The sequence below is a fragment of the Coregonus clupeaformis genome, chromosome 30 (assembly GCF_020615455.1).
Source record: "Coregonus clupeaformis isolate EN_2021a chromosome 30, ASM2061545v1, whole genome shotgun sequence".
Lineage (NCBI taxonomy): Eukaryota > Metazoa > Chordata > Actinopteri > Salmoniformes > Salmonidae > Coregonus > Coregonus clupeaformis.
The window spans coordinates 575,110-599,186 of record NC_059221.1 but is presented as its reverse complement, the minus strand read 5'-3'; the positions used below and the strand labels follow the sequence as shown (position 1 = coordinate 599,186).

Below are 24,077 nucleotides of genomic sequence, written 5' to 3'. Positions count from 1 at the left end.
AGTGCCAAAGGTGACCAAACCCGTAAATACGCACACACATCTTTGGTCACCGCCAACGACCTGTGACCCTAAACGTTTTTAGGTTTCAAAGTTGATAATCTCATCCATTTTGTTTATGGACTTATGGTTCTGAGACAACTGCAATATTTGAAAAGAACACCAACATCAGCAAAAACATGGCCTACAGGCCTGCAGCATAGCGAACACAGTATGATGAGGACCTTTTAGATTGGTGTTTTCATTTTTAGCCATGTTCAACAATAGATTTCTTAAAATCAATCACCCAACTAAATGGAATGCTGTGATGAATGAAATTGGACTAGCACCATCTTGTGGATGAGTAGACAAGAATAGTCCCACATTGCCAAGAGGGCAGCGTGGAGCGTTGAGCATTGTGGAGTGCCAACGCAAATAGGCTCGTGGTGCATTTCAGCATCATGGAGAGCGCCTCTCATTGCAAAATAGGACCTTTCATTGCATTCACGATCAGGAGTCCGCTCAAATGATTCACATTTAATAAACTGTTGTAGCCTTTGAAGTTCACTGATTGTAATCCATCAAAACATTTGAACTTTGAACAAAAAGTTCCCATCAATTTAAATGACATGGATCATGAAAGGGCAAATCAAATTCAACTTTGAGCGGTGAGTCCATCAACTGTTATTCACGGTTGATGCCATCTGATTTCATTTGCTGTGCACCCAAAACCAAGTGCAACGCACCTGTCGGCAGTCACTGGCCAAAGATGAGTATCTGGATAACAAGATAACTAATGTAAAATATACTGTGTCCGTAAAATGTATATAGGTTCAGAACTTTTGTGAAACAGCACAGTTGAAAAATATGGCAAATAGAACTCACAACTGGAGGGGTTGAGGGTATCTGAAGGATGGGACTAAAAACAAACAAAAGATAACTATTGTAAATTATAAACTGGGTGGTTCGAGCCCTGAATGCTGATTGGCTGACAGCCACAGGTATGACAAAACATTTATTTTTACTGATCTAATTACATTGGTAACCAGTTTATAATAGCAATAAGGCACCTCAGGGGTTTGTGATATATGGCCAATATCCCACGGCTAAGGATATTGGCCATATACCACACTTCCTCTGGCCTTATTGCGTAAATATACTGTGTCTGTATATTGTATATAGTATTTATAAGCTGTAGGTAGAAGCCTAAGTGTTGTTGTCCATTAGTTTACTCCAATTAGTGGAGGTAGGGTTAGGGGAAAATAATAAAGGAATATATATATATATACAGTTGAAGTTGGAAGTTTACATACACTCCACAAATTTCTTGTTAACAAACTATAGTTTTGGCAAGTCGGTTAGGACATCTACTTTGTGCATGACACAAGTAATTTTTCCAACAATTGTTTACAGACAGATTATTTCACTTATAATTCACTGTATCACAATTCCAGTGGGTCAGAAGTTTACATACACTAAATTGACTGTGCCTTTAAACAGCTGGGAAAATTCCAGAAAATGATGTCATGGCTTTAGAAGCTTCTGATAGACTAATTGACATAATTTGAGTCAATTGGAGGTGTACCTGTGGATGTATTTCAAGGCCTACCTTCAAACTCAGTGACTCTTTGCCTGACGACATGGGAAAAATCAAAAGAAATCAGCCATAAAATTGTAGACCTCCACAAGTCTGGTTCATCCTTGGGAGCAATTTCCAAACGCCTGAAGGTACCACGTTCATCTGTACAAACAATAGTACGCAAGTATAAACACCATGGGACCACACGGCCGTCATACCGCTCAGGAAGGAGACGCGTTCTGTCTCCTATAGATGATGAATGTACTTCGGTGTGAAAAGTGCAAATCGATCCCAGAACAACAGCAAATGACCTTGTGAAGATGCTGGAGGAAACAGGTACAAAAGTCTCTATATCCACAGTAAAACGAGTCCTATAGACATAACCTGAAAGGCCGCTCAGCAAGGAAGATGCCACTGCTCCAAAATCGCCATAAAAAAGCCAGACTACGGTTTGCAACTGCACATGGGGACAAAGATCATACTTTTTGGAGAACTGTCCTCTGGTCTGATCAAACAAAAATAGAACTGTTTGGCCATAATGACCATCGTTATGTTTAGAGAAAAAAGGGGAATGCTTGCAAGCCGAGAACACCATCCCAACCGTGAAGCACAGGGGTGGCAGAATCATCCTGTGGGGGTGCTTTGCTGCAGGAGGGACTGGTGCACTTGGATATATTGAAGCAACATCTCAAGACATCAGTCAGGAAGTTAAAGCTTGGTCGCAAATGGGTCTTCCAAATGGACAATGACCCCAAGCATAATTCCAAAGTTGTGGCAAAATGGCTTAAGGACAACAAAGTCAAGGTATTGGAGTGGCCATCACAAAGCCCTGACCTTAATCCTATAGACATTTGTTGGCAGAACTGAAAAAGCGTATGCGAGCAAGGAGGCCTACAAACCTGACTCAGTTACACCAGCTCTGTCAGGAGGAATGGACCAAAATTCACCCAACTTATTGTGGGAAGCTTGTGGAAGGCTACCCGAAACGTTTGACCCAAGTTAAACAATTTAAAGGCAATGGTACCAAATACTAATTGAGTGTATGTAAACTTCTGACCCACTGGGAATGTGATGAAAGCAATAGAAGCTGAAATAAATCACTCTCTACTATTATTCTGACATTTCACATTCTTAAAATAAAGTGGTGATCCTAACTGACCTAAGAGAAGGAATTTTTACTAGGATTAAATGTCAGGAATTGTGAAAAACTGAGTTTAAATGTGTTTTGCTTAGGTGTATGTAAACTACCGACTTCAACTGATATATATATATATATATATATATATATATATATATATATATATATATATATATATATATATATATATATATATATATATATATATATATATATATATATATATATATTTTTTAAATGAGTATCTGGAAAAGCAAAAAATAAACACTTCAGCGTTCTCTACCGGCAAGTTCTGATATCAAGGTGTGGGGCTAGTGCCATATTACAGGTCTGAAAACGTACATAATAAACACTATTGTAACAGGCCGATGCAATACAATAATAGCTTTCAGAGCGTGTAACGAGCATGAGTAAGTTTAAAAAGAAAAACATTGCGTTAAAACAGGGCCATATTTCAACATACAAACTTAAAGCTTACCTACAGTATTTCATTGCAGCACGACCAGCTGATGAAAAGACTGGTGAAATTCACAACTCTAAAACGCCTTTTCTGGTCAGAATAAATGTGTTACACAAAGCTATTAAAAGTATTGATTTCATGATGAATTGAACAACTGGTTTACAAATAAAAAGAAATGCCAAATACTTGAAGTTTTCCAGTAATAGCAAGATTTAAGAATTTACACAATTAATTTACAGAGTACACTTACAAAGTTCAACAAAACCACCAGTTCATTCACTTCTAATTTGTTCAAAACTATTAAATACATTTTCAGAACCCAATATAATGAAATGTATTGTAATATTCAACAAAAAGTTATATACAGTTAATTCATTGTTGAAATGGAAAAACATTCGGACGTTGAAAGATGAGCATTGTAGAATTGAAATGTTTAGCATAATGTAAAGATGGCACCTACACCCCAGTGAAAATGGACACCTGAGAAGAGCTAAGATCATGGCTTTTAAGCAGGGTCAGCATCTACCTGCAAGGTTAGAACAATATACAGTGTTTTGAATTCCAAACTCAATTCTGCCCTGACATTTTCACACACACACACACACACACACACACACACACACACACACACACACTTGCTGGTGCTTTGAGTAAAATGAGCAGTGCATGTAGTTATACATTTTTTAAGTAATCTTTACTGATATGGGTCCTTCATAGTTCAACACCACTAGACCTACGCACTGGTTCCAGTACTTGCACTCCAAACCAGTGAGGACAAACGGGGCCTCAGTCCCTGCCGTGTATTTAACACTATAAGAGGAGTACATCTCTCTAACTCTCCACCGTCTCCTTTGCCTCCTGCTCCTCAGTCTCAGGTGCCACCCCCTCCTGCACATTAACTTCCACCTGTCTCCCCAACGCTGTTACCACTGCCGCCGTGCCCTGCAGTGCGTTGTTACCCACGGGCACTGCCACCATGGTAGTGGTGCCCTGGGCCGTGCCCCCAGCCAGGCCCTGTAGCTGGGCGCTCAGCGCGGCGGGCAGCGTGATCAGCTGGTAGCCTGGGCTGACCATCTTGACGAAGGCTGTGGTGGCGGTGGCTCCCTCCTGAACGGCGGCGGCCGAGGAGAGTACCGTCAGATTGGAGGCATCTGGCCCCAGCTCGCCCGTGGGGGACGTCAGCACCGTGTAGGTCTGTTGGCCGGCACTGGCTGGGGCTCCCCCCACCGAGAGCACTTTACACCCAGCAGGCAGGCCCGTCAGTTGGGTGAGGGGCAGGGTGATCTGGGTGGGGGCACTGGACATAACGGCAGGGCCCGAGACAGCACGGGTGAGGCGTGGGCGTTTGGGCGTGGGCGGCGTGGCCACGGGAGTTAGGGTCATGAGGACGTTGTTGAGGTGTTGGGATTTGCTCTTTAGCTCCTTGGCACGTTTCCTGTGCTCGTCACACTGCTGCTCCAGAGCTACAGCAAAAGACAGGGGTCAAATTTAATACACAAGGCAAAACAGTAACATTTCACATTATTTGAAAAAGGAGCTGCTTCTAAGCCTGCTGCAACGAAAAGAGTGACGTCTACAAAAGAGTGAAATCTAGGAAATCCTCATAACACACAAAGGGCTCAAAGGCAAAATAAGGAAGAATTTTATTGTGAGAATTTAACTCACCGACAAGACTGCGTGAATACTGCTCCCTATAGCGGTCCATCTGGCTCTTGTGACTGGCTAGCACCTTCTTAACCAGGTCGAGCATGCCGAAGTTCTGCACTATATTGTTCAGCAGCACAGCGTCTGAGAAGACATGGTCCAACACAGAGAGTAGGAGCATGAAAAGATAGGATTGAAGTGAGAATGACAGGACAGCAGAAAAACTGATCCCACATGACTGTATGTTCAACGAATGGGGGAAAAATGTCTGAACAAAGTCCTTGTTTAAGTTTCATATTTGTTTTAGCACATAACATACAAGCAGAACCATCTTTGTTTATTTTGTCCTATTATAAGACCCTCCCAGGGTTTAAAGCAAAAACTAAAAAATCCTAGGACTGAAACCTAAAGTCAATTTCAGAAAAGACCAGGAAGCCCCACGGCTTAAAATGGTTGACGCTCTACAGACCAGAAAACGTGAGACGGTAGTCCATACGTTTGAAATGGTGAAACTCTGAAACTCTCAACCTCTACACGAGGTGAAGAAGCAGATAAATGCACTAGACCTTGTCATATCAGTCTGCAGCTGGCATGCATAGTCGTCTAGAGAACTTTCACTAAAGACACTAGTTGGGAAGGACAATCCCTCTCAGACAACCGTTGGTCCATCTGAAGTATCTATTCTAACGAACACTCCATTCGAAGACAAGCCGAGTCTCACCGAAGTGGGATAGGACAAAAACCCTTTTTGAGAAAGTGTTTCAGAGAGACGACGATCAAGGACAACTATGCTTAAATATACACAGTCGTGGTCAAAAGTTGAGAATGACACAACTATTGGTCTCCACAAAGTTTGCTGCTTCAGTGTTCTTATATCTTTATGTCAGTAGTTACTATGGTACACTGAATTATAATTACAAGTATTCCATAAGTGTCAAAGGCTTTCATTGACAATGACATTCCGTTTATGCAAAGAGTCAATATTTGCAGTGTTGACCCTTCTTTTTCAAGAAGGCTCTGCAATCCGCCCTGGCATGCTGTCAATTAACTTCTGGGCCACATCCTGACTGATGGCAGCCCATTCTTGCATAATCAATGCTTGGAGTTTGTCAGAAGTTGTGGGTTTTTGTTTTATCCACACGCCTCTTGATGATCGACCACAAGTTCTCAATGGGATAAAGGTATGGGGAGTTTCCTGGCCATGGACCCAAAATGTCAATGTTTCGTTCCCCGAGCCACTTAGTTATCACTTTTGCCTTATGGCAAGGTGCTCCATCATGCTGGAAAAGGCATTGGTCGTCACCAAACTGTTCTTGGATGGTTGGGAGAAGTTGCTCTCGGAGGATCTGTTGGTACTATTCTTTATTCATGGCTGTCTTCTTAGGCAAAATTGTGAGTGAGCCCACTCCCTTGGCTGAGAAGCAACCCCACACATGAATGGTCTCAGGATGCTTTACTGTTGGCATGACACAGGACTGATGGTAGCGCTCACCTTGTCTTCTCCGGACAAGGTGTTTTCCGGATGGCCCAAACAATCGGAAAGAGGATTCATCAGAGAAAATGACTCTACCCCAGTCCTCAGCAGTCCAATCCCTGTACCTTTTGCAGAATATCAGTCTGTCCCTGATGTTTATCCTGGAGAGAAGTGGCTTTTTTGCTGCCCTTCTTGACACCAGGCAATCCTCGAAAAGTCTTCGCCTCACTGTGCGTGCAGATGCACTCACACCTGCATGCTGCCAATCCTGAGCAAGCTCTTCACTGGTGGTGCCCTCGATCCCGCAGCTAAATCAACTTTAGGAGACGGTCCTGGCGCTTGCTGGACTTTCTTGGGCGCCCTGACGCCTTCTTCACAACAATTGAACCTCTCTCCTTGAAGTTCTTGATGATCCAATACATGGTTGATTTAGGTGCAATCTTACTAGCAGCAATATCCTTGCCTGTGATGCCCTTTTTGTGCAAAGCAATGATGACGGCATGTTTTTCCTTGCAGGTAACCATGGTTGACAGAGGAAGAATAATGATTTCTAGCACCACCCTCCTTTTAAAGCTTCCAGTCTGTTATTCTTACTCAATCAGCATGACAGAGTGATCTCCAGCCTTGTCCTCGTCAACACTCTCACCTGTGTTAACGAGACAATCACTGACATGATGGCAGCTGGTCCTTTTGTGGCAGGGCTGAAATGCAGTGGAAAAGTTTTCTGGGGATTAAGTTCATTTCATTGCAAAGAGGGACTTTGCAATTAATTGCAATTCATCTGATCACTCTTCATGACATTCTGGAATATATGCAAATTGCCATCATCAACACTGAGGCAGCAAACTTTGTGGAGACCAATACTTGTGTCATTCTGAAAACGTTTGACCACGACTGTACATTGCATTTCTTATCCGAATGAGCGGTGGTTAGGGTGCTAAGTATTATGATTACTGTGAGCGTAGTTTCCAAATGTAACAACGATAGTTTGAATCTCTGTCTCTCCCTTCCACTCTCTTTCTACTGACCCCTCCTTCCCCTAACCAAGCAGTCATGCTATTGTTAGTCCAGTCCACTAGAGACCTGTTTTCATTGTATTACGTGGGTGTTTGTATTCTGTGTTATTATTTAGTTAGTTAGTAAATAAATAATTAAGCCAATTTGTGTATTGCTGATTCATCAATAAGGTTAGGGTTCTTGAAGATTCAAGGATTATGAGACTGATAAGGTAATTATTTAATGTGACTTATCGATATAACACATACATACACACACACATACATATATATATATATATATATATATATATATATATATATTCTAATAGTTTAATTCGGGGGATGGTAACTCGTTAAACAACTTATTCTGTGGGGCCCCAAATTCCTAATGAGTTAATTATTACATGATTAATTTAATCAAGTGACAATTAAAACGTAGTTAGTTGATTCAATAAATAACAGTCATCACATTAATGTAAGTCAAGTCACGACACGTGACACTTGGCATTCAGGCCAAAGAGTTCAACCTTGGTTTCATCAGAAAAGAGAATCTTGTTTCTCATGGTCTGAGAGTCCTTTAGGTGCCTTTTGGCTAACTCCAAGCGGGCTGTCATGTGCCTTTTACTGAGGAGTGGCTTCCGTCTGGCCACGGTACCATAAAGGCCTGATTGGTGGAGCGCTGCAATGATGGTTGTCCTTCTGGAAAGTTCTCCAATCTCCACAGAGGAACTCTGGAGCTCTGTCAGAGTGACCATCGGGTTCTTGGTCACCTCCCTGACCAAGGCCCTTCTCCCCTGATTGCTCAGTTTGGCAGGGCGGCCAGCTCTAGGAAGAGTCTTGGTGGTTCCAAACTTCTTCCATTTAAGAATGACGGAGGCCACTGTGTTCTTGGGGACCTTCAATGCTGCAGACATTTTTTGGTACACTTCCCCAGATCTGTGCCTTGACACAATCCTGTCTCAGAGCTCTACGAACAATTCCTTTGACCTTATGGCTTGGTTTTTGCTCTGACATGCACTGTAAACTGTGGGACCTTATATAGACAGGTGTGTGCCTTTCCAAATCATGTCCAATCAATTGAATTTACCACAGGTGGACTCCAATCAAGTTGTAGAAACATCAAGGATGATCATTGGAACCAGGATGCACCTGAGCTCAATTTTGAGTCTCATAGCAAAGGGTCTGAATACTTATGTAAATAAGGTGTTTTTTTATTACATTCTAAAAACCTGTTTTCGTTTTGTCATTATGGGGTTTCGTGTAGATTGATGAGGAAAACATTATTTTATCAATTTTAGAAGAAGGCTGTAACTTAACAAAATGTGGAAAAAGTCAAGGGGTCTGAATAGTTCCGAATGCACTGTACATACAAAAGTATGTGGACACCCCTTCAAATGATTGGATTCGGCTATTTCAGCCACACCCGTTGCTGACAGGTGTATCAAATCAAGCACACATACATGCAATCTCCATAGACAAACATTGGCAGTAGAATGGCCTTACTGAAGAGCTCAGTGACTTTCAACGTGGCATCGTCAACAATGACTCAGCCGCGAAGTGGTAGGCCACACAAGCTCACAGAACGGGACTGCCAAGTGCTGAAGCGTGTAGCTCATAAAAATAGTCCGTCCTCGGTTGCAACACTAACTACCGAGTTCCAAACTGCCTCTGGAAGCAACGTCAGCACAATAACTGTTTGTTGGGAGCTTCATGAAATGCAGCCGCACACAAGCCTAAGATCACCATGCGCAATGCCAAGCGTCGGCTGTAGTGGTGTAAAGCTCGCCGCCATTGGACTCTGGAGCAGTGGAAACGCGTTCTCTGGAGTGAAGAATCACACTTCACCATCTGGCCCTCCGACAGATGAATCTGGATTTGGCGGATGCCAGGAGAACGCTACCTGCCCCAATGCATAGTGCCAACTGTAAAGTTTGGTGGAGGAGGAATAATGGTCTGGGGCTGTTTTTCATGGTTCGGGCTAGGCCACTTAGTTCCAGTGAAGGGAAATCTTAACGCTACAGCATACAATGACATTCTAGATGATTCTGTTCTTCTAACTTTGTGGCTACAGTTTGGGGAAGGCCCTTTCCTGTTTCAGCATGACAATGCCCCCGTGCACAAAGCGAGGTCCATAAATAAATGGTTTGTTGAGATCGGTGTGGAAGAACTTGACTGGCCTGCACATACCCCTGACCTCAACCCCATCGAAGACCTTTGGGATTAATTGGAACACCGACTGCGAGCCAGGCCTAATCGCCCAACATCAGTGCCCGACCTCACTAATGCTTGTGGCTGAATGGAAGTCCCCGCAGCAATGTTCCAACATCTACTGGAAGGCCTTCCCAGAAGAGTGGAGGCTGTTATAGAAAAGGGGGGACCAACTCCATATTAATGCCCATGATTTTGGAATGAGGTGTTCGAGCAGGTGTCCACATACTTTTGGTCATGTAGTGTACCTTAACAAAAAAAAGTAGGGGCGTAGATCAGAAAACCAGTCAGTATCTGGTGTGACCACCATTTGCCTCATGCAGCGTGATACATCTCCTTCGCATAGAGTTGATCAGGTTGTTGATTGTGGCCTGTTGTCCCACGCCAATGGCTGTGCGATGTTGCTGGATATTGGCAGGAAATGGAACACGCTGTCGTACACGTTGATGCAGAGCATCCCAAATATGCTCAATGGGTGACATGTCTGGTGGGTATGCAGGCCATGGAAGAACTGGGACATTTTCAGCTTCCAGGAATTGTGTAAAGATCTTTACGACATGGGGCCGTGCATCATCATGCTGAAACGTGAGGTGATGGCGGTGGATGAATGGCACAGCAATGGGCCTCAGGATGTCGTCACGGTATCTCTGTGCATTCAAATTGCCATCGATAAAATGCAGTTGTGTTCATTGTCAGTAGCTTATGCCTGCCCATACCATAACCCCACCGCCACCATGGGGCACTCTGTTCACAACGTTGACATCAGCAAACCGCTCGCCCACATGACACTGTCTATCATCTGCCCGCTACAGTTGAAACCGGGATTAATCCGTGAAGAGCTCACTCCTCCAGCATGCCAGTGGCCATCGAAGGTGAGCATTTGCCTATTGAAGTCGGTTACAATGCCAAACTGCAGTCAGTTCAAGACTCTGGTGAGGACGACGGGCACGCAGATGAGCTTCCCTGAGATGGTTTCTGACAATTTGTGCAGAAATTCTTCGGTTGTGCAAACCCACAGTTTCATCAGCTGTCTGGGTGGCTGGTCTCAAACAAACCCGCAGGTGAAGAAGCCGATTGTTGAGGTCCTGGGCTGGCATGGTTACACGTGGTCTGCAGTTGTGAGGCCGGTTGGACGTACTGCCAAATTCTCTAAAACAACGTTGGAGGTGGCTTATGGTTGAGAAATGAACATTCAATTATCTGGCAACAGCTCTGGTGGACATTCCTGCAGTCTGCATGCCAATTGCACGCTCCCTCAAAACTTGAGATATCTGTGGCATTGTGTTGTGACAAAACTGCACATTTTAGAGTGGCCTTTTATTGTCCCTAGCACAAGGTGCATCTGTATAATGATCATGCTGTTTAAATCAGCTTCTTGATATGCCACACCTGTCAGGTGGATGGATTATCTTGGCAAAGGAGAAATGCTCACTAACAGGGATGTAAATTTGTGCTCAAATTTGAGAGAAATAAGCTTTTTGTGTGTATGGAACATTTCTGGGATCTTTTATTTCAGCTAATGAAACATGGGACCAACACTTTACATGTTGCGTTCATATTTTCAGTATACAGTGGGGGAAAAAAGTATTTAGTCAGCCACCAATTGTGCATGTTCTCCCACTTAAAAAGATGAGAGGCCTGTAATTTATCATAATAGGTACACGTCAACTATGACAGACAAAATGAGGAAAAAAAATCCAGAAAATCACATTGTAGGATTTTTTATGAATTTATTTGCAAATTATGGTGGAAAATAAGTATTTGGTCAATAACACAAGTTTCTCAATACTTTGTTATATACCCTTTGTTGGCAATGACACAGGTCAAACGTTTTCTGTAAGTCTTCACAAGGTTTTCAAACACTGTTGCTGGTATTTTGGCCCATTCCTCCATGCAGATCTCCTCTAGAGCAGTGATGTTTTGGGGCTGTCGCTGGGTAACACGGACTTTCAACTCCCTCCAAAGATTTTCTATGGGGTTGAGATCTGGAGACTGGCTAGGCCACTCCAGGACCTTGAAATGCTTCTTACGAAGCCACTCCTTCGTTGCCCGGGCGGTGTGTTTGGGATCATTGTCATGCTGAAAGACCCAGCCACATTTCATCTTCAATGCCCTTGCTGATGGAAGGAGGTTTTCACTCAAAATCTCACGATACATGGCCCCATTCATTCTTTCCTTTACACGGATCAGTTGTCCTGGTCCCTTTGCAGAAAAACAGCCCCAAAGCATGATGTTTCCACCCCCCATGCTTCACAGTAGGTATGGTGTTCTTTGGATGCAACTCAGCATTCTTTGTCCTCCAAACACGACGAGTTGAGTTTTTACCAAAAAGTTCTATTTTGGTTTCATCTGACCATATGACATTCTCCCAATCCTCTTCTGGATCATCCAAATGCACTCTAGCAAACTTCAGACGGGCCTGGACATGTACTGGCTTAAGCAGGGGGACACGTCTGGCACTGCAGGATTTGAGTCCCTGGCGGCGTAGTGTGTTACTGATGGTAGGCTTTGTTACTTTGGTCCCAGCTCTCTGCAGGTCATTCACTAGGTCCCGCCGTGTGGTTCTGGGATTTTTGCTCACCGTTCTTGTGATCATTTTGACCCCACGGGGTGAGATCTTGCGTGGAGCCCCAGATCGAGGGAGATTATCAGTGGTCTTGTATGTCTTCCATTTCCTAACAATTGCTCCCACAGTTGATTTCTTCAAACCAAGCTGCTTACCTATTGCAGATTCAGTCTTCCCAGCCTGGTGCAGGTCTACAATTTTGTTTCTGGTGTCCTTTGACAGCTCTGTGGTCTTGGCCATAGTGGAGTTTGGAGTGTGACTGTTTGAGGTTGTGGACAGGTGTCTTTTATACTGATAACAAGTTCAAACAGGTGCCATTAATACAGGTAACGAGTGGAGGACAGAGGAGCCTCTTAAATAAGAAGTTACAGGTCTGTGAGAGCCAGATTATCTTGCTTGTTTGTAGGTGACCAAATACTTATTTTCCACCATAATTTGCAAATAAATACATAAAAAATCCTACAATGTGATTTTCTGGATTTTTTTCTCTCAATTTGTCTGTCATAGTTGACGTGTACCTATGATGAAAATTACAGGCCTCTCTCATCTTTTTAAGTGGGAGAACTTGCACAATTGGTGGCTGACTAAATACTTTTTTCCCCCACTGTATCTTAAACATTTGAACCAGGGACCAATGCGTATTGGTGAATCGTTACATCTCTACTAACTATCTTACATAGCCAAATGTGTGGCCTGAGTTCCACTCCATATAAGGAAATCAGAAATACATTATTTAGGCCCTATCCTATGGATTTCACATGACTGGGCAGAGGCGGGCATAGGCATAGGCCCACCCACGGGGTAGCCGGGCCCAGCCAATCAGAATGAGTTTTCCCCCCCACAAAAGGGCTTTATTACAGACAGAAATACTCCTCTACCCCCACCTCCCTCTGACAATCCAGCAGGTACGGTGAAGAAGCTGGATGTGGAGGTCCTGGGCTGGCGTGGTTACACATGGTCTGCAGTTGAGGCCGTTTGGACGTACTGCCAAATTCTCTAAAAACGACGTTGGAGGCGGCTTATGGTTGAGAAATAACATTCAATTATCTGTCAACAGCTCTGTTGGACATTCCTGAAGTCACTGTGCCAATTGCACGCTCGCTCAACACTTGAGACATCTGTGGCATTGTGTTGTGTGACAAATCTGCACATTTTAAAGTGGCCTTCTATTGTCCCCAGCACAAGGTGCACCTGTGTAATGATCATGCTGTTTAATCAGCTTCTTGACAGCCACACCTGTCAGGTGGATGGACTATCTTAGTAAAGGAGAAATACTCACTAGCAGGCATGTAAACACATTTGTTCACAACATTTGAGATAAATAAGATTTTTGTGCATATGGAACATTTCTGGGATCTTTTATTTCAGCTCATGAAACCAACACTTTACACGTTGCATTTATATATTTTTGTTCGAGAGAGAGAGATTTAAAATCCATGTGATGGAACTCCTCTGGAGGACTTTAACCCTTGCCGCCCTCCTCCACACACACACACACACACACACACACACACACACACACACACACACACAGAGAGAATTGAATTAAGAGAAGCCCCACTGACCGTTGACCTGCAGGGGAGGCTCGGTGATGCGCTCCTGCATGCCCTTTAGTACGTCCTGGATCTCCTTCTGGAAGTCCTCCACCACATCCTCCAGCAGCCCAGCCTCCTTCAGACCCCTCCAGAAGGTCACAGAATCCTCTGGAACAAAGCATGCACACACACCATGAAGTCACTTCTAAACAATGTACTAAATACTCTGAAAGAGATATTCAGAGTTAGATAAAACACTGTTTATGCCAGATTGCTAAACTTGTGACTTGCCAGTAAATCAGTGGTTTTCAAACCTCTCTCGGGACTCCCAGACGTTTCACAATTTTGTTGTAGCCCTGAACTAGCTCGCCTGATTCATCTATTGAAGGACTTGATGATACACTTCATGACCAAAAGTATGTGGACACCTGCTCGTCGAACATCTCATTCCAAAATCATGGCCATTAACATGAAGTTGGTCCACCCTTTGCTGCTATAACAGCCTCCACTCTTCTGGGAAGGGTGGAGGCTGCGGGGACTTGCTTGTTGGAACATGTTGTTGGAACATTGCTGCGGGGACTTGCTTCCATTCAGCCACAAGATCATTAGTGAGGTCGGGTACTGATTTTGGGCGATAAGGCCTGGCTCGCAGTCAGCGTTCCAATTCATCCCAAAGGTGTTCACGCAGACGACACACAACTAATATTTTCCTTTCCCCCTTCTGATAACCAGGTGGCGAATCGCATCTCTGCATGTCTGGCAGACATATCAGTATGGATGACGGATCACCACCTCAAGCTGAACCTTGGCAAGACGGAGCTGCACTTCCTCCCGGGGAAGGACTGCCCGTTCCATGATCTCGCCATCACGGTTGACAACTCCGTTGTGTCCTCCTCCCAGAGTGCGAAGAGCCTTGGCGTGACCCTGGACAACACCCTGTCGTTCTCCGCTAACATCAAGGCGGTGATCCGATCCTGTAGGTTCATGCTCTATAACATTCGGAGAGTACGACCCTGCCTTACACAGGAAGTGGCACAGGTCCTAATCCAGGCACTTGTCATCTCCCGTCTGGATTACTGCAACTCGCTGTTGGCTGGGCTCCCTGCCTGTGCCATTAAACCCCTACAACTCATCCAGAATGCCGCAGCCCGTCTGGTGTTCAACCTTCCCAAGTTCTCTCACGTCACCCTGCTCCTCCGCACACTACACTGGCTTCCAGTTGAAGCTCGCATCTGCTACAAGACCATGGTGCTTGCCTACGGAGCTGTGAGGGGAACGGCACCTCCGTACCTTCAGGCTCTGATCAGTCCCTACACCCAAAACAGGGCATTGCGTTCATCCACCTCTGGCCTGCTGGCTCCCCTACCTCTGCTGAAGCACAGTTCCCGCTCAGCCCAGTCAAAACGGTTCGCTGCTCTGGCACCCCAATGGTGGAACAAGCTCCCTCACGACGCCAGGACAGCGGAGTCACTCACCACCTTCCGGAGACATTTGAAACCCCACCTCTTTAAGGAACACCTGGGATAGGATAAGTAATCCTTCTACCCTCCCCAAAAAATAAAAAAATAAAAAAAATATATAAAATAATAAAAATACAAAAATTTTAAATTATACAAAAAAATACAAAAATTGGTAAAGTGGTTATCCCACTGGCTATAAGGTGAATGCACCAATTTGTAAGTCGATCTGGATAAGAGCGTCTGCTAAATGACGTAAATGTAAATGTGTTCGATGTGGTTGAGGTCAGGGCTCTATGCAGACCAGTCAAGTTCTTCCACACCGATCTCGACAAACCATTTCTGCGTGGACCTCGTTTTGTGCACGGGGACATTGTCTTGCTGAAAAAGGAAAGGGCTTTCCCCAAACTGTTGCCACAAACTTGGAAGCACAGAATAATCTAGAATGTCATTGTATGCTGTAGCGTTAAGATTTCCCTTCACTGGAACTAAGGGGCCTGAACCATGAAAAACAGCCCCAGACCATTATTCCTCCTCCACCAAACTTTACAGTTGGCGCTATGCATTGGGGAAGGTAGAGTTCTCCGGCATCCGCCCAACCCATATTTGTCCGTCAGACTGCCAGAGAACTTGTTTCTACTGTTCCAGAGTCTAATGGCGGCGAGTTTACACCATTCCAGCCGACGCTTGACATTGTGCATGGTTATCTTAGGCTTGTGTGCGGCTGCTCGGCCATGGAAACCCAATTCATGAAGCTCCCGACAAACAGTTATTGTGCTGACGTTGCTTCCAGAGGCAGTTTGGAACTCGGTAGTGAGTGTTACAACCGAGGACAGATGATTTTTACACACTTCAGCACTCTGCGGTCCCGTTCTGTGAGCTTGTGTGGCCTATCACTTCGCGGCTGAGACGTTGTTGCTCCTAGACGTTTCCACTTCACAATAACAGCACTTACAGTTGACCGGGGCAGCTCTATCATGGGCAGAAATTTGACGAACTGACTTGTTGGAAAGGTGGCATCCTATGACGGTGCCACGTTGAAAGTCACTGAGCTCTTCAGTAAGGCCATTCTACTGCCAATGTGTGTCTATAGAGATTGCATGGCTGTGTGCTCGATTTTATACACCTGTCAGCAACAGGTGTGGCTGAACTAGCCAAATCCAGTAATTTGATATAGTGTAAGTTGACAAGTTGAATTCAGTGTGCTAGCTGTGGAATAGTTAAAATACATGGAACGTCTGGGGGTCCCCGAAGAGAGATTTGAAAACCTCTACAGTAAATAGAGGTTGAAAAAGAGAGTAAGTGTACATCATGGTCACAATTATAACTGTCAACAGATCTATGTGCTTTAGCAATGTCATGTGATTTGAAAAGCAGTGGGGCCATTACATGATTGGGTGTCTAATTATTGAACGTTGAACATCTAAAGTAATCTAGCCTAATTTCTAAGTGGTCAGTTCGAAAGAAGGCAGGTTAAAATGATAACTCTGAGATTTCAAACTCACCTCCTATGGCCGTGACCCATTCCGTGGTGTCGTCTGATGATGCCTCTGTTGGAAACGTGGCCGGTGATCCGTTCACTACAACGACAGCATGGTAAGCTTTGAACACCTCAAATGTTACACAATTATTTCCACAGACTAGGATTTGAGTGGATCACAGTGTGCGTCTGAGTGTGTGTGTTTACCGTCAGCTAAGGAAGGGGTGACAGTGACGTAGTCAGTTGACTGCTGGCTGCTGAGTGACACTCTGGTCCCCACCAGGTCAATTTTGGTACTGCGGCAGGTGTTGGAGCACACCTTGGAGTGCTGGTAGAAATCCAGCTCGCCTGAGTCCATGATTTTCCTATGGGGAATTACATCATACACCATTATTCAGCTGCCAGACAGCATCAGAGAAAGTCTTATCTCCTGATAAAGTGCAGGGTCGTGTTCATTAGGGCACACAATGGAAAACTATTTTAAAAATATTGCAACCAAAAGCAAAAATAATCATTTCTTATTCAGTCCAGGTAGTCCCTTCCCTGTTTCAACCCATTTGAAATGGTTTTCTTTCATTTAGTGGCTATTGAACATGACCCAGGCCATACTGAACTAGTACTTTGGAAGCACCCTTCATATATTTTATGTTACAGTGCCATCTTGTGGCATATTTCAGAACTGCAACATGATTGATAATCCACTTTGCAGACTGGCAGTTGGAATTTAATAATAATAATAATAATAATAATAATAATATGCCATTTAGCAGACGCTTTTATCCAAAGCGACTTACAGTCAAGCGTGCATACATTTTTGTGTATGGGTGGTCCCGGGGATCGAACCCACTACCTTGGCGTTACAAGCGCCGTGCTCTACCAGCTGAGCTACAGAGGACCACATTTAAGAGAACTCTACTAAATTCTTTGCATGGAGGACCATATGGTTCACATTGTAAATCCTTTGTGTAAACCCAAGTTTTCATCCCGTCGAAGCCACTGACCTGATCATAGTGCCGTTCACACGGATGGCTCTCTTCCAGTCCTTCAGTGTAGATTTACCAGCCAGATAGACAAATTCCTTGGGACTGATGAGATGCTCATTGAACTGGAACACAGATATGACCCTGATGACATCTGTCTATTCATAAGTGCACATCGTAGCAAAACGGCGTGTAAAAGAAAACAAGCATTTTTATTGGACAAGATCAGCCAGTTTTTTTTTTCTCATTTAGGGCCAAATGAACATAACCTGATACCTCCATGGTTCCTTCCTTTGTGTGCATATCATGGGGCTAATAAACCTCAGAATGATGATCCGATAGGACTGTGAAAGACGGAGTTAAGCTTAAAGAATGGCTAAAAAGTGAGTTAATCAGACTTACTTGGACACATTTGATGTTGATGCCTGGGCAAACAAACTTCTTCCAGACCAGGGTGCCCTTCACGTCCCCACAGGTGATTGGGTAGACCACGTCAGCTTCCACATCCATCTCCTCTGACAGCTTCACTGCTCAGACAGACAGAGGCAGATCACAAGCCAGCATTTAATGTATTTGATCATTTAAGACATGCACACAGCCACTTTACAAAAACTAAGTGATGGTTTAGTGAATGGTAGTTTGATAGGCCTTAGGGTATCTGGCTCGAGGGACAATGAATGAGTTAAAGGAGTTTGTACAGCAAAACTAGCTGTGCCCTTTTGTACAGGGGATATTATGTTCTTATAAATACATTGTGAATACCGCTAGAGAAGTTTCCAAACAGTGTCACAAACATCACAGAGTTATGTTTAGATTCATCATCAAGCTCATGGCAGTGTCAATGTCCTGATCAACATATAACTTCATACTTTACCTTAAGCTCCTTTAGTCCATTACTGGGTTAACATTACTCCTTATAGACCAAGGACCTTACATGTTCTGTTTAGAAACTAATTGGCTCTGGCGGCCAAAACAGCCAGATACTCCATCTAAACATGAATCAATTCTCAATTGCGGTACGGTTCTAGAAACATAACGCCCTCTGCTTTCATATCACATCAAAATTATTTCACAAATGCAAAATATACACTTAGTGTACACTGTTCTAACCAGTTTGACACAGTTGCAGCCGACAGTAGTTTTCAGTGACAACACGTTTTTTTGGCGTCCATCTTCCGTTTACACACAGGTGTTCGGAGACACAGATAGCGAATTAGCACAGGTAGTCGACTGTCTTCCGTTTGTTTTCCATAAACAAGCGCTGCAACATGGAAATATGGCCGTGTGGGAACCCTATAAAAAGGTGTAGTAATATAACCTTTTTGTTAATTTTTGCTGATATGAAGGATACGTTCCTTAGGTTTCCAAAACCGTACCGCAAGTGATGAGTGTTAACGTTTAGAGCAAGCGTCGGGGATCTTAACAAACCTCCCCCGGCCAGAAGATCCTATCGTCAATAGGCGCTAAAGGTAGTTTGCGTCTATGAATGGGCTAACTTTACCTAGGACTGCCTCCTTTGTCACAGTGCTGGTGGCGTCGGTTTCTGACTCCACGCTTCCATCTGTAAGTTCCTCCCTGAATGGCACAGATAGAGAAACTCCAATGAGTCAATAAGCCATAGACAAAGTTCAGTGAGTGCTAAATCAAAGACAATATGCAGCACCCCAGATGAGAGGGGACAGATACTATCAAGCGTACCACTACCAAGACTCGACTATGCCCGTCTTTGGTAGTGGTACGGTTGACTATAAACCTACTACCACCACTAGGGTTGACCTTTTGAATATATGTAACCTGACGAGGAAAAACTCAACAAACAGTCTTATGTAACATAAGGTATTGGCTAGTGGCAGCTGCTAAGGGGAGGACGGCTCATAATGGCTGGAACAGAGCGAATGAAGTGTCAAACACATGGGAAAATGTGTATTTGATACCATTCCACTCCAGCCATTACCATGAGCCCGTCCTCCCCAATTAAGGTGCCACCAACCTCCTGTGGTATAGGCCTAAGGGGTATCACTGACTCAAAGTGACTGAGGTTTGTGTGTATGGTAAACACACAATTAACTCACTCTTTATGTTTTTGGCTTTAATACTTCCCTGGTTGGTCTGTAGAAGCTGTCATGGGACTTCAAATCTCTGGTGTGTGTGTACCACCACTCACCCTGCCTGGGTCAGCTCTGTAGCCACCAGCACAGTCTTCACCTCCTCTGCAGCCGAGCCCTCCCCTGCTCCATCCGGCGTTGTCACGACTACCACCTCCTCCACATTAACATTGACCTCAGATGATGCCATGAGGGGGGTCAGGTCTCACTGAGTGAAACAGACACAGTTCTGTGCTAATGATGAAATGTGTCATTCCAGAGCACATCTCCCTTCAATGTCTTTTAGGCTGGTTTAGCTTGCATGAGATATGAGGTGGGCTATTATTGGTAATTGACAGAAGTGTATTCGATCTCTTCACTATGGCTACCACCAACTGGCCTTTCAGGGGTGATTGATCATACCTTTGCTTAGGCCACACATTTGGCTATGTAAGATAGTTAGTAGAGATGTAACGATTCACCAATACGCATTGGTCCCTGGTTCAAATGTTTAAGATACAGTGGGGGAAAAAAGTATTTAGTCAGCCACCAATTGTGCAAGTTCTCCCACTTAAAAAGATGAGAGAGGCCTGTAATTTTCATCATAGGTACACGTCAACTATGACAGACAAATTGAGAAAAAAAATCCAGAAAATCACATTGTAGGTTTTTTTATGTTTTTATTTGCAAATTATGGTGGAAAATAAGTATTTGGTCACCTACAAACAAGCAAGATTTCTGGCTCTCACAGACCTGTAACTTCTTATTTAAGAGGCTCCTCTGTCCTCCACTTGTTACCTGTATTAATGGCACCTGTTTGAACTTGTTATCAGTATAAAAGACACCTGTCCACAACCTCAAACAGTCACACTCCCAACTCCACTATGGCCAAGACCAAAGAGCTGTCAAAGGACACCAGAAACAAAATTGTAGACCTGCACCAGGCTGGGAAGACTGAATCTGAAATAGGTAAGCAGCTTGGTTTGAAGAAATCAACTGTGGGAGCAATTATTAGGAAATGGAAGACATACAAGACCACTGATAATCTCCCTCGATCTGGGGCTCCACGCAAGATCTCACCCCGTGGGGTCAAAATGATCACAAGAACGGTGAGCAAAAATCCCAGAACCACACGGGGGGACCTAGTGAATGACCTGCAGAGAGCTGGGACCAAAGTAACAAAGCCTACCATCAGTAACACACTACGCCGCCAGGGACTCAAATCCTGCAGTGCCAGACGTGTCCCCCTGCTTAAGCCAGTACATGTCCAGGCCCATCTGAAGTTTGCTAGAGTGCATTTGGATGATCCAGAAGAGGATTGGGAGAATGTCATATGGTGAGATGAAACCAAAATAGAACTTTTTGGTAAAAACTCAACTCGTCGTGTTTGGAGGACAAAGAATGCTGAGTTGCATCCAAAGAACACCATACCTACTGTGAAGCATGGGGGTGGAAACATCATGCTTTGGGGCTGTTTTTCTGCAACGGGACCAGGACGACTGATCCGTGTAAAGGAAAGAATGAATGGGGCCATGTATCGTGAGATTTTGAGTGAAAACCTCCTTCCATCAGCAAGGGCATTGAAGATGAAACGTGGCTGGGTCTTTCAGCATGACAATGATCCCAAACACACCGCCCGGGCAACGAAGGAGTGGCTTCGTAAGAAGCATTTCAAGGTCCTGGAGTGGCCTAGCCAGTCTCCAGATCTCAACCCCATAGAAAATCTTTGGAGGGACTTGAAAGTCCATGTTGCCCAGCGACAGCCCCAAAACATCACTGCTCTAGAGGAGATCTGCATGGAGGAATGGGCCAAAATACCAGCAACAGTGTGTGAAAACCTTGAAGACTTACAGAAAACGTTTGACCCGTGTCATTGCCAACAAAGGGTATATAACAAAGTATTGAGAAACTTTTGTTATTGACCAAATACTTATTTTCCACCATAATTTGCAAATAAATTCATTACAAATCCTACAATGTGATTTTCTGGAATTTCTTTTCTCATTTTGTCTGTCATAGTTGACGTGTACCTATGATGAAAATTACAGGCCTCTCTCATCTTTTTAAGTGGGAGAACTTGCACAATTGGTGGCTGACTAAATACTTTTTTCCCCCACTGTACGAGTGCATCAGTCTGCGGTCCCCAAACCGATCTAAAATGTAGCATGCGGTCGGTCAGAAAATCGATTCAAAAGTTACGAATCGGCAGTTCACAAAAATGTTTCTCATATTAGGCCTACTTTTTACCCGTTCAAAAATACCTCATTTTCTGACAACTGATGCGTCCTCTCCTTCAGTGTCGAACTAAGCATGTAACTGTCTTGACAGTCATTAATCAATAAGTCATTTTGCATGCCAAACAATCCCAGGCAATATCAGTAGCCTACTCAAACTGTGCATTGTACGCTGCGCTGACCAACAAGAGGTAGGCCGTGCGTCACATTCAAAGGTTTGTAAAATGGCTTGCACAATATTAGGCTTTATTAGTCGAGTGACAACCAATGCAATTTGTTAGGTTATTGTTATCAAATGCGCTGTTGAAAATAGTGTTTTACCAGAATAAAGTAGCCTAAGCTACCTGCTGATCGGGGCTTAGGCTATATTCAATTTTATTTTGATTGTACAGGTTCACCATCAGCAATGGTTTTGGTAGTTTTGCTTTAAACCATAGATGGGCAACTGATGGGGGTGGGGGCCACAAGAAATCTGAACTCAACATGAGGGGCTGCAGTTGCCCGCAGGTCTGATATCTGCGTGAGAATGACTAACAAAATAAAATGGGGGCCCCCCCAGCCGGTAATTTGACCATGATACCAAGCTTAGATAGCTGGCCACTAAACTAACTTAGCAATAAATAAATAAAATGTTGCTGACATGGGCTAATTGACTGACTATCAGTGACTGACATAACAAGAGGAAAAACTGCTGATGCACTACCCAATTTCGATTTTGCACCTTGTGTATTCTACTATACTAACTCGCAACAGTAAGTTAAGATCCTGACTGAGTTCCTAAATAAATAAATACACAGAGGGCAGTTGCCCATCCCTGCTTTAAACAATCAGTGTATGTGTTATTTTTTTTAATATACAGGGTAAAGTTGATAATTTCCTAAGAGGACAGCAATCACTTTTGCTAACAGCACTGCATGGTGGAAGCAAGAGGAGAAGAAAAGTTCACTCATTCATTTTTTTCCTTTCAATTAAGACCTAGACCACCCGGTGAGGGCAGTTCCTTACTTATCAGTGACCTTAATTCATCAATCAAGTACAAGGGAGTGAAAACCTGCAGACGCTCGGCCCTCCGTGGAACGAGTATGACACCTGGTCTAAATCATTTGACGGGGTGAAATCCAAAAGTTGTGCTATATATATATATATATATATGATAATAATAATAACAACATTTCAATCAACAGGTTGAAGGGTGATGATCACACCTTACACTTATTGGCTTGCATACAGTGAGGGAAAAAGTATTTGATCCCCTGCTGATTTTGTACGTTTGCCCACTGACAAAGAAATGATCAGTCTATAATTTTAATGGTAGGTTTATTTGAACAGTGAGAGACAGAATAACAACAAAAAAATCCAGAAAAACGCATGTCAAAAATGTTATAAATTGATTTGCATTTTAATGAGGGAAATAAGTATTTGACCCCTCTGCAAAACATTACTTAGTACTTGGTGGCAAAACCCTTGTTGGCAATCAGAGGTCAGACGTTTGTTGTAGTTGGCCATCAGGTTTGCACACATCTCAGGAGGGATTTTGTCCCTCTCCTCTTTGCAGATCTTCTCCAAGTCATTAAAGGTTTCGAGGCTGACGTTTGGCAACTCGAACCTTCAGCTCCCTCCACAGATTTTTTTTTGGACTGATCATGTCTTGACAAAATCAGCAGGGGATCAAATACTTTTTTCCCCTCACTGTGTATATATATGTATATATATATATATATGTATATATATATATATATATATATATATATATATATATACACACACATACATACATACACACACATACACAACAAAAACATTCAAACGCAACACGCAACAATTTAAAAGATTTACAGATCACAAGGAAATCAGTCAATTGAAATAAATTCATTAGGCCCTAATGTTGGTAACAGATACCTTTAAAAATAATGGGCCTCAGGATATCGTCACGGTATCTATGTACATTCAAATTGCCATCGATAAAATGCCATTGTGTTGGTTGTCCGTAGCTTATGCCTGCCCATACCATAACCCCACCGCCACCATTGGGCACTCTGTTCACAATGTTGACATCCGTCTGTGGTTGTGAGGCCGGTTGGACATACTGCCAAATTCTCTAAAACGACGTTGGAGGTGGCATATAGTAGAGAAATTAACATTCAATTCTCGGGCAACAGCTCTGGTGGACCTTCCTGCAGTCAGCATGCCAATTGCACGCTCCCTCAAAACATCGGTGGCATTGTGTTGTGTGACAAAATTGCACATTTTAGAGTGGCCTTTTA

General features: G+C 43.6%; 1 protein-coding gene across 3 annotated transcripts in view; it reads right to left on the bottom strand.

Annotated features, from left to right (window-relative positions):
• Window positions 1-3,830: 3,830 nt before the first annotated feature.
• The window catches only part of LOC121545970 (glucocorticoid modulatory element-binding protein 2), a 29,468-nt gene continuing 9,221 nt past the window's right edge, over window positions 3,831-24,077 (bottom strand). The window contains exons 2-10 of one of the 3 annotated variants that reach the window (XM_041856925.2): window positions 19,660-19,808; window positions 18,997-19,070; window positions 17,898-18,022; window positions 17,517-17,653; window positions 16,723-16,880; window positions 16,541-16,615; window positions 13,609-13,746; window positions 4,819-4,941; window positions 3,831-4,616 (exon numbers count right to left, since the gene is read on the bottom strand). In XM_041856925.2, coding sequence (XP_041712859.1) covers window positions 3,985-4,616; window positions 4,819-4,941; window positions 13,609-13,746; window positions 16,541-16,615; window positions 16,723-16,880; window positions 17,517-17,653; window positions 17,898-18,022; window positions 18,997-19,070; window positions 19,660-19,790 — 1,593 coding nt within the window. In that variant the 5' untranslated portion in view covers window positions 19,791-19,808 and the 3' untranslated portion in view covers window positions 3,831-3,984. The remainder of the gene's footprint in view (window positions 4,617-4,818; window positions 4,942-13,608; window positions 13,747-16,540; window positions 16,616-16,722; window positions 16,881-17,516; window positions 17,654-17,897; window positions 18,023-18,996; window positions 19,071-19,659; window positions 19,809-24,077) is intronic. The other 2 variants (XM_041856926.2, XM_041856927.2) reach the window with 2 other exon arrangements.